We start from the raw sequence: 19,258 nt of genomic DNA, 5'->3' as shown, positions 1-19,258 counted from the left end.
AGGCACTTATAAACGGTTTGAATTGTGGAACCCACTTTAGATGGTGATTCACTTATTTATGTTCTTGAATATGGCAAATAATTGAATGGGCCATACACTTCTTGATGAATAATCATATTTTACACGTGTTATAAGAAAAAACTCTAATTATTTAGAAGAGCACGATGGTTCATAAACACAAATTCATCATTTGTACACAAATTGTACCCAGCCCTAGCTTGATCTGGCTTTCTAGGGTGAGGTCTAGGTTCAGGCATCTTTAGCCTATTAAGACTTAGGCTAGGCTAGGGTCAGGGCTTTCGACTTTAGGGCTGGGCCAGGGTCCATTATCCCTGTATCTCGGTACTGTAGTTCTAAAACTTGGTGGCTTGACTTTGAAACCAGCTTAGTCAACTTTGGGAGGAGTCGGCTCGGTATGATTCAAGCTGAGTATTCTGCTGGGTTGATTCATTTTTTAAACAAAGAGAATTTTAACTATAGAATATTCAGTTGACTCGTACTGAGTCATCAAGCTGACCTGACTGGATACCGAGTCAAGTAAATTTAAAAGAGTTTTGAAAGTATACTCCGTTTCGGATGTGCCGTTTTTGGTTCAGATAAGTGGAGTGCATGGTTCAATATTATAATTTTGTTTCAGATAAGTGGAGTGCATGGTTCGATATTATAAATAAAGTGACTTTCAGATATGATTTCCAATTTTCCTGTTTTAAGAATTTTCAGATAGGATTGAGCTAATCTTAGACGTCTAATAAATGGGCCTTTACTCACTTAAATGGAACCACTGTAGAATTTTGTCTTTTAAGGGCCTGTCTGGCACAAGTAAATAAAATGAGGCTTTTTTGCTTGGGTTTATCATGCGTTTGACGCTTCACACGCTGTACTAGTAAAATAGCAAAATAGTAATAGCTGCTTGTACGATTCTGTATGTGAGGTCCACCTTAATGTATGGCCACATCCAATCCATCCATCCATGAGGTGGGCCTGTCAACTTCACCTTGTATCCCCAAAATCAGGCCAATCCCAAACTAAGGGTAATCACACCACAGGGGACGACGTTCACCATTAAAAGCTTCCAGATTGTGTGGGGCCCACCATGTTTAGCGATGCCATCTTGTTTGCTCAGAATAAAGTACCACTAGGATGAAGGTACAACTCCCAAAAATTAGGCCATTCCAAAACTAAAGTGGGCCACATGGCCCACACCATATGATTTTAGAGGTTATAGGAATTATTTACATGATGTGGCCCACCTGAATTTTGAGTTCCAAGGAGAAAATGCGGTGGCGAATGTGATGGATGGATTGGATATCACGCATATATCAGGATGGATGACATGCCCGGGCGCGTCTCACGTCCCACGTGGGGAGAAAAGGAAAAATAAAAAATAAAATTGAAGGGATAGACCGGAATATCTTCTACGTTTTAACACCCACCGTGTAAAACATGTGAGCTGTATAATTTAAAATCCACTCCGTCCATCAGGTGATAATCATTATTTGAACCGTATGTACAAAACATAAACCTCAATAGAAACTTATATGGGCACCATCAATGGTACCAACGTAAAATTGCTCCCAAAACTGCTAATTTTACCTGACCTGGCCTGCCTGAGTTTTCTGTCAGGCTTATTTTTGTATCTTCTCATCATCTTGGTGAGTTACAACTGATTAACGGGTTTGATGAAATATACACACCATGGAGGCATCACAAACGAAACTATGGTCGATGGTGTGGTCCATCCAAGCTGTGGATCTAGCTGATTTTGGACCCGATTGCCTCCTAACATTGCTCCACGGTGTTCTGTGGACATTAGCATGATGTATGTGTTTTATCCGCGTAGTACATCCATTTTCCAGCTCATTTTAGGGCCTTTTCTAAGGCTAAAGGAACCTCTCTCTCTCTCTCTCTCTCTCTCTCTCTCTCTCTCCTCTTAGTGAAAGGATGGGTGTAGGTGGTGGTGTATGAGGTGAGTAGTGGTGTATGAGGGCTCTCCTCGTGATGAGTTGTTGTGGGAAATGAAGGGGCAGCGGTATTTATATGTGGACGGAGTGGCATAGTGGTAGTTTGGAGGGCTTTAAAAGGCAAAAGGTGAGGTGGAAGGCTATGATCGGTGGTGAGGAGGGGAGTGTCAAGTGTCCTTCTCCTATTGGTGCATAGTGTTCGCATATACCATCGTTATCGTAAACACCATGCAACATCAAATTCATCGTCATAACTTGTATCATGCTGCATGTGCGTTTTTAATATGCATGATATGTGAGCATTGGTGGGCCATTTGTTAAGTATTTATAGGAAGTGTGGGGCCTTAGTGTGTTGCTGTGGACACTTAAATGTTTGGGCCAAGCACAGTTGTGTAGAAAACTTTATGCAGAAAATCGAAATGCATATTTGTGCAGAAAATTGAAATGCTCACGTTTGGCCTTGCACAAAAATTATGTGCGTGCAACAATTGGGTCCCACCTTATAAGTTTTGAAGTCCATATATAGGATTACCAAGGGCACCTAAAGGCAGGCTAAAAGGTGGCCCCCTGTGATCGTGGGACGTACTTAAAATTGGGCCAAAACTATATCCATACTGTATCTCCTGCACAGTTTCTCCGTACCCATGTTTGGGCCATCACAGTAAATTGTACATAGTCAACCAGTGAGATCCGCCTTGTGAGTTTTAAAGTCCATACATAGAGCTATCAGGGCTATTTCTTTTCACCAGATGTTGGCTCCACATGATCATGAATATGACTTAAAGATGGCCATAAACCAACCTTGCACGAAAAGTTTGTTTGACATAAAATCCATGTGGGACGACATCGGTGGGGTCCACCACCTTTCCAAGGCATTTAATGCAGCATCTAAACCCTGAAAATGAACTCCCAGGTGATGGTGTCCCGAAAACCTTAGGAGGGCCATCCAATATGGGCCTTGCCCCTCATCCACCTGCCACGTTTTGTAAATGGGTGTTATCTAACTTATGAAATGTGTAGTGGACAGATCTTTTTACCCAATTATTATCTTAAGATATAGGTGGCTTTGGGTCCATCTAAACGAGGCATCCTTAAAGCCCGAGTGAACTCAATACTAAGAGAAATCGTTGAGGAGTACTGAGAAGCCTACCATGGTAACCTTCATTGAGCTTGTTGGGCAGGCCCATTGCTTAGTGGTTAATGTGTGTTGCATACTACCCCTAGTCAAGTTGACTGCACTTAGAGAGACCTATTTTATAATGCATAAACTAAATAATTGGGCATTTCCTTGGTTTGCTTGTGTATTTGGCGAGTGGGCCCAATATGATGTATGATGTGAAGATGTTAATATGTTGCCTTTATGTTTGAGATCGTGCATTGTTTTTAATTGATGGTGGAATGTGTGAGGCCTACTTAGTTGTAGAATTGGATCCACATCATTGAAAGCCTTCTGTATGGAAGTTTATCCGTTAGACTTAGCCTAATAGTTCACCAAGTGGGTCTCATGCTTGACCTATAGGATCGCGTGCCTTTCACATAGTCAAAGGTCAATGTAGTGGTCATACCTTGGTGCAATACACCTATTGATAGTTGACATGATAATACTTATATGGTAACATGATGATGATGGTGGTGGTGGTGGGTTATTGGTTGAAATGATAAATATGATCTAATTGATGATGATTATGATAGGGTTAATATCGATTATGGTGATGATTTAATGCATAGTGAATTGATGACATATGCATTGTTGATGGATGAGTAGTTGTTTGTGGTAGTTATGGTATTGCTTATGTTAATCATGAAGTGGAAGTGATACTCATGCTAATGATGATAATAGTGTGTGTGTGTGTGTGTGTGTGTTTGATATTGGTTACATAGGAGATGATATTGATATCCAAGTGACAATAGTGCACACTTTGATGTTCATGACGATCACATGTATGTGATAACCATGTTTTACATGTTGCACGGGCGAAAATAACACATACGAAGATGATACACGTAAGGATAACCATATGCATGATGATGAACAACCATCTGACACCTAACACGTAAGACATGTGTGATGATGGTGTTGAATAATAGCTATGATAATGATAATGGATGCAAATTCCAGCATGCTATGTATTACATGCACATGCATGTTGAAAAACACATAAGCTTGTGATGATATATATTACTGATGATGAATTAGATGTGATTGAGGACTATAAAATGATGATGCATGTGAATACTTAAAAATTATGAACCTTAACATTATGTTGGTTATTTTTAAGCTGGGCCTAGTGACTTGGACTTGTGAAAGCCTACTTGCTAATGGAACTTGAAATGCAAACTATTACAAATAACTATTGGATGAGAGGCTAAGTGAGCCCACTTCCATGGTTAAGGGAAGGATGTTTTGATTATTGTTAGTTTGCTGGTTTACTTGGCCAATTGTCACTATTGTTAAGTAAAGCCCATGAGAGTATGAGATGTATGGCGAGTGTGTGATGTCATATGATATGATGTATGGTGAAGGCATGATAGCATATAATACATGATAGAAGTATGATGTAATGTGATATGTGGTGAAGAATAATGGTGTGCGATGTGTAGCTCACACGTAATGATTATGGCATGTGTTATGTAGCCGATACGTAGTGGATATGACATGAAATGCGTAGCTTATACGCAACATGACTCTTATAAGACCAAATTATAAATTGATGATTGAATCTTAAATGAGCCCAAGTTAAAGCCCATTTCTTGTGGGTATTAGGGCCATGATCTGTATTAAGACCAAATTAAAGGTCTAGATGGACATTCTCATGACCAATGGGCTATGACCTGAGGGTTTACTATTAAGTGTCTATATGCCATAGATTGGCAAGTTGATCTATCCTACCTTTGTTTATGTTAGCACCAGCTTGGTTTGGTATATACAGTTGATTCATGAGCATCCATTATGTGCATGCATAAGCACATCATGAAATTTGAGCTCTTGTGCTGTTCCATATGCTTGGACAAGATTTAGAGGAGTAAGGAGATTATGGATATCGCTTTGATTTGGGACATCGTGTTGATCCATATAATTGGATGAGATCAAAAGATTAATATGTTTAGGCCCTCGTGTTGGTTTGTATGGTAGTATGTGGGCCATCGTGTTGGTCCTTGCGCTTGGATGAAAGTCTAGAGGAGTTGGGGTATGTATATATCTTTGCGATTCTGCATTCGGTTATGTGAGCTTTCATGGTGATGTATTTCATGAGTGAGAGTTTTGTATGGCGGCCACGTACTGGCTAGTTGAACGAGATAGTTGTGTTGAGGCCCCATGATGGCTGAGTGATTCATATTTTTGAGAAGGTTTGAGAAGGGTTTGCTATGGCTACCCTAGGCTTAGATCCCGAGATTGGAGACACTTATCTTCTAATGAACCCGCTAAGATTAGCCAATTGAGTCATCTTCCGTCGTGTGTCAAGTGGGGGTGAGCACAGTAGGATAGGTGCAGGAATCCTTTTCAGTGCTGGGACCGGAAAGGGAAGAGGTGTGATGAGCCTACATACTATCGTGTGCTGGGTCGAGGTGGGTGGTATTTCGACTGCTAAGGCTGGATAGGGCAAAAAAAATCTGGGTCCCCCATTGTTAAGCCGATGGCTAGATGGGTAGGGGTTGACATGTCCAATACTTTACTTTTTGGAAATACATCCCACACTTAGGTGAATATGTTGGATTACACATGTGTGGTTTGTTTGTGATTTTTGAGTAGATGTATCATGTAGTGTAGATGTGTACTAGTAGAGAGGAGGAATGTTCAACATTTGACTCACGCATTCACTCATCTACTGTCCCCTTAGGTTGGTGGTGTGCAACTAAATCATCATGTGTATCTTCGCAATGGCCACGATTTTAATTAGGTACGGGACTAATCTGAGATTAGGAGTTTACCACATTGAGTCTAGCTATCCAAATAAGGTATGAGACTGGTTTGGATAGAAGTCATTTGTGATGGACCCCATGGCTTACGATACCATGTACTATCATCCCTACTACACCACACGCCAGCTTTGTCATTTATTTTCCATTGTATGCCTTATAGGTGAGTATAGAATTTAATTATCTTGTATATTAGGATTGACTACTCTCATGATTCATGGTAACTCATTTGGATATTATGCTTAACATTGAAGACATGTTCATAATAACTTGTTTAGCTACAACAACATGCTTAATTGATAGCATGCTCACCTATGATAACATGCTTAGTTGATAACATATATTTGGTTGTTTTGGATGTCTTTACGGGAGCACCTTGACAAGCCGTATTTTACTACCGGCATGCCGTAGACTCACGAGCCGTGGTTTCTTATACGGATAATTTACATTTTTTCAGGCATGTTGGAGCTATTGGAGCTTGCTACTATTTCTTTCAATGTTTTTGAGATGATTATGATTTTGTATATATAATATGGAATAATGTATGTGGTTATTTTGGGTGACCATCCTTGAAAGGATAGGTTCGTCTCTTGAATGTATGAATTGATACCATGTATATATGATGTGTAACCACCTAATAAGATTAATTATTTCCAAAAAATAAAAATAAAAATCCTACTCCATGAGTTGGATTGGTGTTCGGAAAGTTCACTAACTGTTTTCCAAGTCTGATAAGTGGTAAGGAAGCTGCTGAAACCCGAGTTCATGACTTGGAAAGTAGTAATGCCCAAGTTTTGAATGACAGAAGTATGGTGAAGGCATCATGTGAATTCAGATGATCAGGTGCTTAAATTGAGAAAGACACTACCTCTCTCATTCCTCCAACAACTCTCACCTCGAATTTAGAGCCTAGACAGCTGGTGGGTGGCACATCCTGTGTCACTTGCCATGTGGCTTGACTCGGGAATTTAATGGGTGCCTTAGTGAGACTTGTGGAGGCTCTGGCTCTTCAGGTTTTTGGCCGGAAATGGGTTTTAAAGGGTTTGGACTTGGATTTAAGTCTTGATTCGAGCTGAATTTGATTTAAAATTTTCTTGCATTGGACTTGAATTCGTCTTGGATTTGGTTTGTTTTTTGGAATTTCACCTTGGCTCAGACTTGAAATTTATCTTGAGATTAGGTTAGACTTGAGCCTTATGTTAGGATTAGAGGTTGGATTAGGCTTGGGGGTCAGGGAATGTGAGAGAGCCATAACGCTGCTCGTCCTGGGTGGGGTCTACACGTCCACACTCCCTAGTGGCCCACCTTTCTCTCTAGGCATGCCTCCACACTCGCAAGTGGGCTAGCTCACCATCCAAGTAATTTCACAACGAATCTCCGTCATTGAATTACTCGGCATAGGCCCAATGACTGTTTGTCGCCGTGCTCAGAACCTATGAAGGGCTCGTCTCTATTGCCTCAATAATGATCGGTATTGGAACAGTCAACAAGACCACCAAAGCCATGCTAATGCCCAACCTGGCCGACCTAGTCGCCGGTGCATGTAACATGGCTATCAGAGAGTTCATATCAATCAATGCCCAATACGACATTAAAGTCGATCGCCCAGAGAGAGAGAGAGAGAAAGAGAGAGAGAGAGAGAGAGAGGAGCAGACGTCAAGTAACCAATATGCAATGGCCCGCTGTGGGCTGTAGTGGCCTCTTATCTCTTTTTGGACTTAAAAAAAAGGCGGGTGGGTTTGGTCGCACCAAAATATCATGCCAAACACACTCATCATGTATGTTGAGTAAGGTTGATTGGAATACATGGTTGGGATTGAAACTAGTGTTAACATGTAAGAGTAATTTAGCTTTGAAAGAGCTTTCTTTAGACATTTTTTTGTTTGCTATTTTGGTGCAACCAAACAAGCCCTCATCATGTATGTTTGGGAAGGTTGATTGATCATCAAAATTTCATGATATTTCGTGTAACCAAACACACCCTCATAATGTATGTTTGTGAAGGTTGTTTGATCATGAAACTTCATGATTTTCGGTGCAACCAAAAGACACATCATGTATGTTGGGGAAGGTTGGTTAGAAGATATGGTAATTTTTAGGATTGAAACTTTGTATTTAGTCTAATTTAACTTTGAAAGAGCTTGTATTAAGTTTCTCTCATGCATGTAAGTGTGGATAAAAACATATGTGTGTCAATAGGCAAGGTTCGGGCCTGCAAAATCAGAATTTTGAATCGAGTAGGCTTGATAGGCTAGCCCAAAACAGTTCAAAATTCATTCATTGGTAGTTCTAATAATAATTTTTTTTAAAAAAAGTATTAAGAAAATATCAAAGTCATCGTTACTTATTTACCATTATTTACCATTATTTACAATTAATCAAACAAACCCAATGACCATTTACAAAACTAAAGTAGAAAATTCCACACATCAAAATGACCTCAAGACTCCCAACTAATATAGGGACCAATCTCCTTTTGCCCCCTGATCTTAGAGTTATCATGATGGGTCTGGTTGGGTTAATCAAGCCCAATAAACTTAAAATTAAAGAGTTAGGTCAGGTTGGACTTGATGTTGTGGGAGGGGTTCAGTCAGGAATTGATGGTCCAGCCGGGTAGTAAATGGGTCACGGTTGGGCTGAGCTCGACCTGATCTCAACCCATTTCCATCTCCTAATTATGGTTGTGTGATCATGGCCTTTATTTAGTGTTGGTTTTTAGCTCTTTTTTTTTTTAAAAAAAAAATTATAATTTTTTTTAAATTTGTTTTTTCTTTCTTTGAATCTTTTGTGGGACAAGAAAGTGGTGAAAGCAGGTTGCTAGGCAATTAAAAAGCTTTGCTTAATCAATCTTGATGTTTTTGTTATATCCACTCCATCCATCAGTTGCACCAGCTTATTATACAACTTGGGCGGATAAAAACCCAAGTGGGCCACAGCTCTGAAAACAGTAATAAGGTAATTCCCACCAGCATAAAGTCAAAATACAAATATCAATCTGATCCAAACTTTCGGTGGGCCATAAAGTTTCAATGGTGGGAGTTCAGTCCCAACTGTTTCTGTGGTGTGGGCCAGTTGAGTATTATATCTGGTTATTTTTTGCTCTCACTGTAACATGAGCTAGATCGATTGGTGGGCCCCACAAGGCTTTGTGTTGCAGGAAACTCTCATCAGGTGTGATTTTAGGCTCAATTCCTAATAATCGGACGGAGAGGATTTCAGATAGACATCACCACTAAAGCACGCTCCCTACAATACATTGGCTCATGATGAAAACGGGGTGAAGGATATTTCCGGTGATTTTCAAATCACATTAGATATCTCAAAATCTTATAAATCCTGATTTTTCTCTACTCTAATTAACAACAGGAGATATCCTTGACAACAGACGGATTCGTCAACACCAGTTTTGTTACCGCATAAAACATCCAAGCTTTGTGGAGTCCACCATGTTGTATGTGTATAATCCCCTCACTTGTGAAAATCTCACATGAATTACACCACAATGGCAACCATATAAAATTGCATCCAGAACCGCTGAGTTCTTATGGTGTGGTCCAGCTGATCTTTTTATCAGGGTGTTTTTTGTATCTTCTCTTTATCCCGAAGAGTTAGACCTGATTAAGGGTTTTGATGATCAATACATGATATGGTGGCTCCATACACAAATCTATGGTGGGAATCCCCTTCCCACTGTTTTATGTGGTGCGGCCAATCTGAGGTGCAGATCTAGCTATTTTTAACCTCTAGGCCTAACATGGACGATGAACGGAGTGGATTTTACATTTACAACATGGTGGCCCCATGGACTCAGGTGTTCTACGAATGCGACCGTAGGGCCCACCTCAATGCATTCATTTTATATCCACGCTGTCCATGTGTTTTTACACTTTATTTTAAACTGTAATAAGAAAAAGGAAGAGCATAAAAAGTTTCAGGTGGACCACACCACAGGAAAACTATTTGATGAACGCCTACCTTTAAAAACTTCCTAAGGCCCATATTAATGTTTTTTGACATCCAACCTGTTGATAAGATCAAACTGACATGGATGAAAGTAAAAAAAATAAACATCAGCTTAATATAAAACTTTTTCGCGCATGAAAAAAGTTAAATGGTCAATAACCACTGTTTCCAGTGGTGTGGTCCATCTAAAATTTGTATCTGCTTCATTTTTTGGACGAAACCCTAAAATAAGCTGAAAAAACATATGTACGACGTGGATATACAATGCATACATCAATATGGTCCCGACGGTCAGGATCGCAGAAAAGTCTCGCTCGTGTTTTAAGCAGTAAGTAAAACTGTTACTGAGGATTCCGCTCCCTAATAACCGGTCGCGGAAAGAGATATGCTTGGATACATCGCCACGTATTAACCTTTGAATCAGTCGCGGATTAGGTAAGTTCGGGGCAACAGCTTACTGGGCCCCACCGTCAGGTAATCACTGATTACGGTGGGCCCAATGAATTATTACCCGGACCCCACTTCAAATCTGGGTCATTTTGAAATAATCCAAACCGTTTATACCATAATTTTCAATTTACACGGTGGAAAGACAATACATATATAAAAGCTTTTAATTGAATTATTTCAACCCTTGATAATTTGGCTCTTTGCTTTTAAAATGAACGGTCACCACAACTTTATCAAAGTGATGAGGTATTGAAAACCATGTAGCCTACTAATGAGAATTGAAAAACTGTGTATACTTTTCAAAATACATTTCCAACGTATAATACAACTCGTCCGGGTCATACTCCTTCCGACTCCGTGGGATCTGGGAAATTTGATACTCTGGAAATGTAGGATGCTTGATACACAAGCACTTAGAGATTGCACACATGGCACACAACAACTCAATCTAAACCGTCTGAATTGTTAAACCTACTGTTTATAAGTGACAGTTCTAAAATTATTTTATTTGTAAAATCGTAACCTCTAATGATGAGACACATGTTTGTCTAAATGGGACCATTATATATTTTTCATTTTAACGGTCCAGTAAATGTCACCAAACGAATAGTTACATAACCAAATAATCAAAAAAAAAATAATAATAAATAAATAAATAAAGAGTTTAAGATACATCTAATATTGGGTAAATAATTTACAAGTTTAAGTTAAATTAATCCTATGCTAAGTAAGAAAGTTCTAAGTGTGTGTTTATCATCCATCACTCCCCGCCAGAGTATCAATGTTTTCCCTCTTTATATACGGATCAGAGGAGTATGCCTTCTACACTAAGAGTGGGTTGCGTACTGAGTAAGCTGTGGAGCCCACCATCATGTATGCTTCTTATCCACGCCGTCCATCAGTTTTTTAGCTCATTTTAGATCAAGAATCCAAAATTGAAGCATAATCAAAGCTCAAGTGGACTAGACAGGAAAAATGGTATCCACCGTTGAAACCTTCCTAGGGTCCACAGTGACGGACATTTGCCATCCAACCTGTTCATTAGTTCACAAGGACATGGATAAAGTGAAAAAACAAATATCAGCTTGATCCAAAACTTCCGTGCCCTCATGAAGATTTCAACAGTATTATCTCTACTGTTTCCAGTGGTGTGGTCCACCTGAGATTTAAATATATTTCGATTGTTGATTCATACCCTAAAATGATCTCCTAAAATGGATGGACGGCATGGATAAGACACATACTCACCTGAAGGCCTCAAAGACACTCCCATTTGCTCTCTCTCGAACATTGGGAAGTAATTATTTGATACTCTGCTAACATGGTTCACTTGACACACAAGCACCTAAAAATTACATACGAGCCATACAAAAACCCAAAAAGAAACTGTTTAAACTGTGGATCTACTTCCTGTACAATGACAGATCCAAAATCAACTTATCTATGAAATCATAACCTCTGATTACTAGTCACATATTTGTTGAAATAGGACCATTCAATTTTAACGGTCCAATAGATTTAAACAACCAAATAGATAGAAATTTTGCATGCAATGTATTATGTATGCATTTCCTAAATGCGGCGTATTGTCCTTCAAACTCTAGCAGAGTATTAAAAGTTTTTCTCCTTATATATAGTTACAAAGGGGCGTGTGCTCTCCACACTCTCTCCTTCTCTCTCTCTACACGTGTGCCGTCCACACTCTCTAGCGGCCTACCTTTCTCTCCAGGCGTGTGCCATCCCCACTCCCAAAGCCCATCATTTCTTCCTCACCCCACACACCATGTCTTCTCTAAATCTCTGTCCTCAACCTCCTACTAAATCTTCCAAACACCCACAAGACACCTCCATTCAACTTACAATCCCATCCTCATATCCACCAACCAACCAACTCCATAACGAATCCCCACCGTTGGATTACTTATCACGGGCCCAGTGGCTACGTGCAGCCGTGCTTGGAGCCAGTGACGGGCTTGTCTCGGTTGCCTCGATAATGATCGGAATCGGAGCAGTCAACAAAACCACCAAAGCCATGCTAGTATCTGGTCTGGCTGGCTTAGTCGCCGGTGCATGCAGCATGGCTATTGGAGAATTCATATCAGTCTACGCCCAATACGATATTGAAATCGCCCAGATGAAGAGAGAGAAGATAGAAAGCAGAGGTGAACCGACCCATCTGCCGAGCCCGATTCGAGCTGCAGTAGCCTCATTTGTAGCATTTGCAATGGGGGCTATCTTGCCGTTGTTGGCAGGCGGGTTCATACGCACATGGTCGGTGAGGATCGCAGTCGTGTGCGTCGTGACTAGCTTGGGTTTGGGCGGGTTCGGCGCTGTGGGGGCTGTGCTCGGCGGTGCACACGTGTGGAGATCTATGGTTAGGATTTTAGTAGGTGGATGGATGGCTATGCTATTCACGTATGGTGTGATTAAGGTCTTTGGGATTGTATTTGGGATGCAACTATCTTAAGTCAATTTGATCTTTTGGAACGTATGGCCATTGATGGTCTCGTTTCATAACAGTTGTAAGGGATCAAATGAAAACATAAAAACAATTTCACTAATTCATGATATTTTGGTGCAGCCAAACATAGTCTCGTAATTTATGTTTGGAATGGTTTTTTGAAAGATTTTGAAACTGTGTTAGTACTCTGATTTAGCTTTGAAATAGCTTGTATTAGGTTTCTCTCGTGGTGTAAATATACATTTGAAGTGCTTTTCATCTTGCATGGTTTGAGTCATTGTTTTAGTGATCCGGACCGTTGCTCCTTTGGTTCCCATCATGGATGGACCATGCCTTTAAAGTCTCATCTATTGGATAATCTTATCATTTTAATTGGTCATTATCAAATGAATGGCTACAAAGGAAAATACATTTGACTGGAAAAAAAGGTATAAGATTGGTGGCTACCATCTCTCAATTTGGAAGAATTTTAGGACATTGTCCATATATGGTGGGCCGCAATAGACGAATGGTCTACATCACTATAATATAGGTATTAATGCATGGGCATTTTTACACTAGCCTCAAGTGGGGTTGCCTGTGGGATGCAGTGGCACATTCGAGGTGAGTGGCCATATGAGGCGGGTGCCTCGTGTGAGGCGGGCTCCACCAGTGTAAGCGGGTGGCTCGCGTGAAGCGGGGCCTATAAGGGAGGTTTGGCCGAGCTCCTAACTCATGGGATGTGGGGCCTGGGCTATGAGATGAAGGAATTGATTCGTCATGCTCTATCAGTTCGAGCTTTTAGAGCAAATGGCTAATTATCCTACATCAAAGTGGCATCAGAGCGGAAGGTCTGCATCGAAGGCACTTGGGAAGTATTTGGTACTTTGAAAGAGTATGACTAGGCAGTAACTTAAAAATTGTATACATGGCATACACTAACTCAAATTAAGAAGACTAAATTAATAGTGGAACTCATTGATGCTATGTCACACTCCCAAATTGGTTGAACGATCCTAACCTCCCATTTGTGGACGTTGTTTGTTAAAATATGACCAATTTTTATTTTTATTTTTCATTTAAAACCGTACAATAAATGTCCACCGATTCAATAGTAAGATAATAATGTAGGGGCATTTTCACACCGGGCTTAAGTGGGGTTGCCTGTGGGATGTGGGGGCACACTCGGGGTGGGTGGGGTCCACGGGGGAGGTCTCGTGTTCGAGACTCCTCACCGGGGGTGATTAATGTGCATTTCACACCGGGCTTGAGTGGGGTAGCCTGTGGGATGCGGGGACACACTCGGGGTGGGTGGCTCATGTGATTTGGGGCCCACGAGGGGGGTTCGGCCGAGGTCCTAACCCATAAGATGTGGGGCTTGAGCTATGGGATAAAAGGATTAATTCGTCATACTCTAATAGTTCGAGCTTTTAGAGCAAGTAGTTAATTGTCCTGCATCAAATTAGTGTTAGAGCGGGAGGTCTCGTGTTTGAGACTCCTTACCAGGGATAATTAATGCATTCACTCGGGATGGACGGGGCCCACGGGGGAGGTCTCGTGTTCGAGACTCTTCACTGGGAGTGATTAATGTGCATTTTACATCGGGCTCGAGTGGAGTAGCCGGTGAGATGTGGGGAATGTGTTTTTGAGATTAAAGTCAAGTGGGAAGAATATATGAGAATATTAAGTTGAAACCTTTATTCGAGAACCATCTCTTGATGCATATGGATTTGTTACAGGAGGTGTGCTCCCACCTTTCTGGACAAAAAAAAAAAAAAGGTTTTTGGATTCGTAGTTCTAAAACTGGCCGAGTTGACTCACTCTGCTGGGTTTCTTAGCTGAGTTACCGTTTGAGTTAAGTTGCTTTGCTTTCAAATTTTTTTTTTTCTTTTTCTTCTTCATTAAAGTGGTGGAATTGAGTAGTATGGAGGACATGTGGTATGTATAACATCCAAATAGTCCAAAAGGGTACCCCCACCATAATTAGAGTACTAAAAAGGGCTATCCAATCATCAGATGGGCCATGTGAATTTGGAATCCTTAGGTAGGGTAAATTATTTTTATAACATGGTCCTCTTTTTTATTGGATTGGTTTGATTTATTTTTTTTTGTTCATCTCATCACTGTGCTATGCTTCAGTCGTGAGGGTTGGGTATCTTACACCAATGTAGGAGTGCAAATTTAGCCTGCTCTCCCATGGCATGGCACGGCTTTGCACAGCTGTTAGGCCTGGCCTAGCACGACATGACAAGATAAAATAGCGGGCCGTGCCGAGCTTCAATATCCTAACCTGCGGTGCAGTCGGTTGCATGTCCCTCAAACAGCTAGTTTAGGGACAAAAAATGGTCATTTGACATTTAGAAATATTACTATAAAAGGGGATTACCTAATTCTTCAAAGTTATCAATCTCTCTCCCTTTCTCTCTCTCCTCTCACAAGCTCTCTAAATGCTCAAGCTCTCAAAGCTTTTAGGTTCTCAAGTGATCAAGTCTACGGGTCTCAATTTCATGAAGGTCCCAAACTTTCCAAATTAAAAGCTAAAAAAATCTCATGTTTTCAAGTTCTCAAGATCTCTATTTCTCTAATACATAAACTTATCAAAGTTTTGTAATTTTCTTATTTAATTTTATTTCTTTTATCTTTTAATTATAATATTATATAATTAATTCTTATTCTTTATCACCATTCTGATTATAATTAAGATAACTTTTCTATATATTTTATTTAATATATATTAGATATGGACGCCAGATTATTTAATATTGAAGAATTAAAGTTTATTAACCAAACAATCCCTAATTACGGATCCACAGATTCCCTACACCTCTCCAACCCCAATTTAAATTAAGAAGTTGGAGAGGAAGAAGAAGCTGTATAATCATTAACTGATTCGAAAAGGACATGTACTTCAGAAGTTTGGAAATTTATGAAAGTAACTAATTTTAAAAATAATAAGGATCAAATGGTGTCCAAGGCTGCTTGTGTTTTATATAAAAGTCAGTATAGTTATAATTCTGCCGATGGTATTAATAACTTAAAAACATCATTTGGATAAATGTTTGCTAAAACATGAAAAAAAATATTATAGACAAACCCAAATTAGTAAAGCCTCCGAATATAGCAACTTGTCTATATTTAGTTTTAGCCAAACCAATGCTCGGCTAAAACTCGTCAAATTTATAATTAAAACTGAACAACTATTTACTTTTGCATAAAATAAGGATTTTGAATAAATGGTTCAAAATTTGTTTACCCTTAGTTTTCAAAAATTTTAAGAAATACTGCTTTGAAACTATTTAGAAAAGAAAGAATACTTTAATTAAAGCTTTTATAAATATGCTTGAAAAAATAAGTTTAACTTTAGATTTATGGACTTCTAATCAATATTTAGGTTATATATGTGTAACCGCTCATTAGATATATTCGGATTGGAGATTATAGAAAAGAATAATTACATTTTTTTTACTTGAGTCCCCTTACTCAAGACTCAAAATACGTTCGGTTATACTCGATAGCTTTAGAGAATATAGAATTCAGAATAAATTTTTTTCTATAAGTTTGGATAATCCTTCATCTAATAATTTAGCAGTTGGTTTTCTAAAAAACTGTATCACCCTTATTAGTAGAAATTTTTTTCCATGTATGATATGTTTGTTATATCATAAATTTAGTTGTGCAAGATGTCTTAACGTTTATTAAACCTTACGTAGAATGTATTGGGCAATCAATAATTTTATTAGGCATTTAATTATCGCCATTTCTTATGGTATGGTCTACTTGAGCTTTAGATATGCCTCAACTTTGGGCTCATACCCTAAAATGAGTTGAAGAAACTAATGGACTGTATCGATAAAGCACATAGATCATAATGGGCCCATAGAGTCTCAAATCATGGTACATGGTGGTGATTGCCTCATTGTGTTAGTGTACTGATTTATGCACCCTATTTATCAATCACATGACTAGAAGTTAAATACCGAAGACACAAGAGAAGGTGAAGCATCAATGAGCAAAGAACAGATAAACATGAAGTCTTTGTGACCCTAATCCTTGACCCAAAACAACGTAAACCTCTAAATGATCTTAAACCCAATAAATAAACCCTTTATTGATCATCCCTTAACCCATAAGAACCTAAATTAATCATCCTCATATTGGTTGTATAAGTCCCATATTTTAAAGAAAATTGCACAAATTTAGCAACCTTCAGTCTGATAAAAAATAGCTAAAACAAGACAGCGTACTGGGGCATAAGTCCGGGTAATTCGGCTGCAACCTAGTGTCATCTTCGGTCTCACTAAAAATCTCTTTTGGTGCGACCAAAGACCATCATTAGTACGACTGAAAGTGCCCAAATTTGTCCAGTGGCTTCCCTGTCTAATTCGGTTCGACCAAACTTCAAAATCGGTGCAATCGAACATAACTCGATGCGATCAAATCTCCACTCGGTGCGACCGAAGACTAATCATTAAAGATCTATTGGAGTCTTTTTCTTATTAATCTAACAATCAGATATTTGTGGAGATGATGGATTTTAACATTTTAGAGACCCTAGTGCATCACAAGCTCTATCAAACTTCTTAGCTCTATCCCAATGAAATTCATGCTCTCGTCTTAGTGTTCTTCACTCTAATGAGCATTCCAAGTTCCTCTAAAAAAGATCATGATCCCAAGCTCTCTTCAGAGTTTGGACACCATTTTTTTAGGCAAATTCAAGTATCTATCAATCTCTAGAGTGTCCATCAAGTAAAATCACATAGGCTTTACATCTTCTCATTAGTTGTAGGAGATTCTATCCAACCTCTCATCATTTCAGTTATCGCATCGAAGAATCATATGCAATGTGTTTGATCTTGGAGCTGAAGCCTTGGTAAAGCATCAACATCATGATCGGGGGAGCAAAGGGGAGTTGATTGAAGCATAGTGAGGATCGATTAAGCAACCTGAGAAGGCGCTGTAAAATAGGCTCAATCTGATCAGTAAGTTGTCATGTGTAAGAGTCCATTTATACTTATTCCTTGTCTAGGATTGAGTGTAAGAGTTTGAATTACCAAACTTAACTAGGTTCTTGTGTAGGACATTGGCTCTTGTATAGGGCATATGTCAAAGTCCTTGTGTAGGCTGTTATATAAGGGGTGTATACGTATTAGTCTCCGAGTGAGCCTTCGGCGAGAGCAAATGTAGGTCCCTTAGGACCGAGGTTGTTGGTTAGCCAATTAAAAACCAACTAAAGTACCTCGCGGGAGCCTTCGATGGGAGTATACGTCGGTATATTCTTATGTAGGACCGAGGTTCATAGCGAGCCTATAGAAAATCACGTAAAGTCTCTTGCGGGAGATGATCCTTGTATAGGATTATAAATGTTAGAGGTGGATCTGATTTAAAACTTCTGATAGTAAAATCTGGTACACTCATGAGTTGAGTGCATCCGTCGGGAGTGGATTAGGGAAACTAAACCATTATACATGTTTGTGCTTGGGATTGTATTTAGGCAGTTGTTTAATTACGCTTATGTGATTGAATGTTTAATTATATGTATGCATGATTAAATAAATGTTATGAGTTGATAGGTAGTACATTTCACCCACATATATATACTATCATATTTATAAACTAGTTATTTAATTTTCATATCTTTTGTAGTCGATGTGATTGGACTCTCTATTGGCTTGGAAGTCTTAGAGTTAATCACTTAGTTTAATTTACATATCGATTTAAGTAGCTAATTATGTTTTAATCAGCTAAAATTTTGATTGGTCCTAATCACCTACCATCCATGACATAACCATCATTCTTTAGCCCCTGTCAAGTTTATCCCATTCCATACAATTTCATAATGCACAATCCTTATTTACGTAAAAGTCTTTAACTTTGAGATGGTTATACAATTTGGGTGGGCTACTATTATGCATTTATAAAATCCAATCCAACCAATAGGTGACTGACCCATTTTTAGACATGAAGATGAAAAACCAGCATCATCCGTGGCGTAGGTGGACCACACAATAGGAAACAGTGTATAGGCGACATTATCCTCCAAACTATTTTCATTGTGTGGCCCACTTGAATATGGCTGATATTTAGGCTTGACCATAACATGAGATGAAACACTCGTTGGTCAGGAAGGCTTTCACATGAACACTGCGGTGAAACCCACCTGAACTGAACCTTAGCTACTTACGGTCTGATGCGCTAGCATTGCGCTATAAATAGGTAGCGAGACTCGCTGTTGAAGTGATGTCACCCAGTTATGTTGGTCCCACCACGATGAATGTGTTGTATCCACACTTTCCATCCATTTGGAGATACCATTTTAGGGCATGATCCAAAGAATGAGGCAAAGCTTTAGTGCAGAAAACAGTGGAGAGACTCACACCCACCGTTGAAACCTTCCTAAGATCCACCATAATGTTTATTTGAGATCCAAACTGTTCATAAGTTAACACATACATTAAAGAAGGGAAAACACAAATATCAGATTGATCGAAAACTTTTGTGGCCCTTATAAGTTTTTAATGGTGAGCCT

At 39.3% G+C, this 19,258-nt stretch overlaps 1 protein-coding gene across 1 annotated transcript; it reads left to right on the top strand.

Annotated features, from left to right (window-relative positions):
- The first annotated feature begins 11,973 nt into the window (after window positions 1-11,973).
- Window positions 11,974-12,866, top strand: LOC131233023 (vacuolar iron transporter homolog 2-like). Its single transcript, XM_058229587.1, has one exon. It carries the CDS (start codon window positions 12,076-12,078, stop codon window positions 12,757-12,759), a length of 684 nt encoding a protein of 227 aa, XP_058085570.1. The 5' UTR covers window positions 11,974-12,075; the 3' UTR covers window positions 12,760-12,866.
- Window positions 12,867-19,258: the final 6,392 nt, after the last annotated feature.

The sequence above is a fragment of the Magnolia sinica genome, chromosome 18 (genome assembly GCF_029962835.1).
Source record: "Magnolia sinica isolate HGM2019 chromosome 18, MsV1, whole genome shotgun sequence".
NCBI lineage: Eukaryota > Viridiplantae > Streptophyta > Magnoliopsida > Magnoliales > Magnoliaceae > Magnolia > Magnolia sinica.
This window is presented reverse-complemented; position numbering and strand designations above follow the sequence as displayed.

What these genes read in the sequence shown, in the direction of transcription:
- LOC131233023 (XM_058229587.1), top strand. Translation starts at nt 12,076, where the DNA reads ATGTCTTCTCTAAATCTCTGTCCTCAACCTCCTACTAAATCTTCCAAA.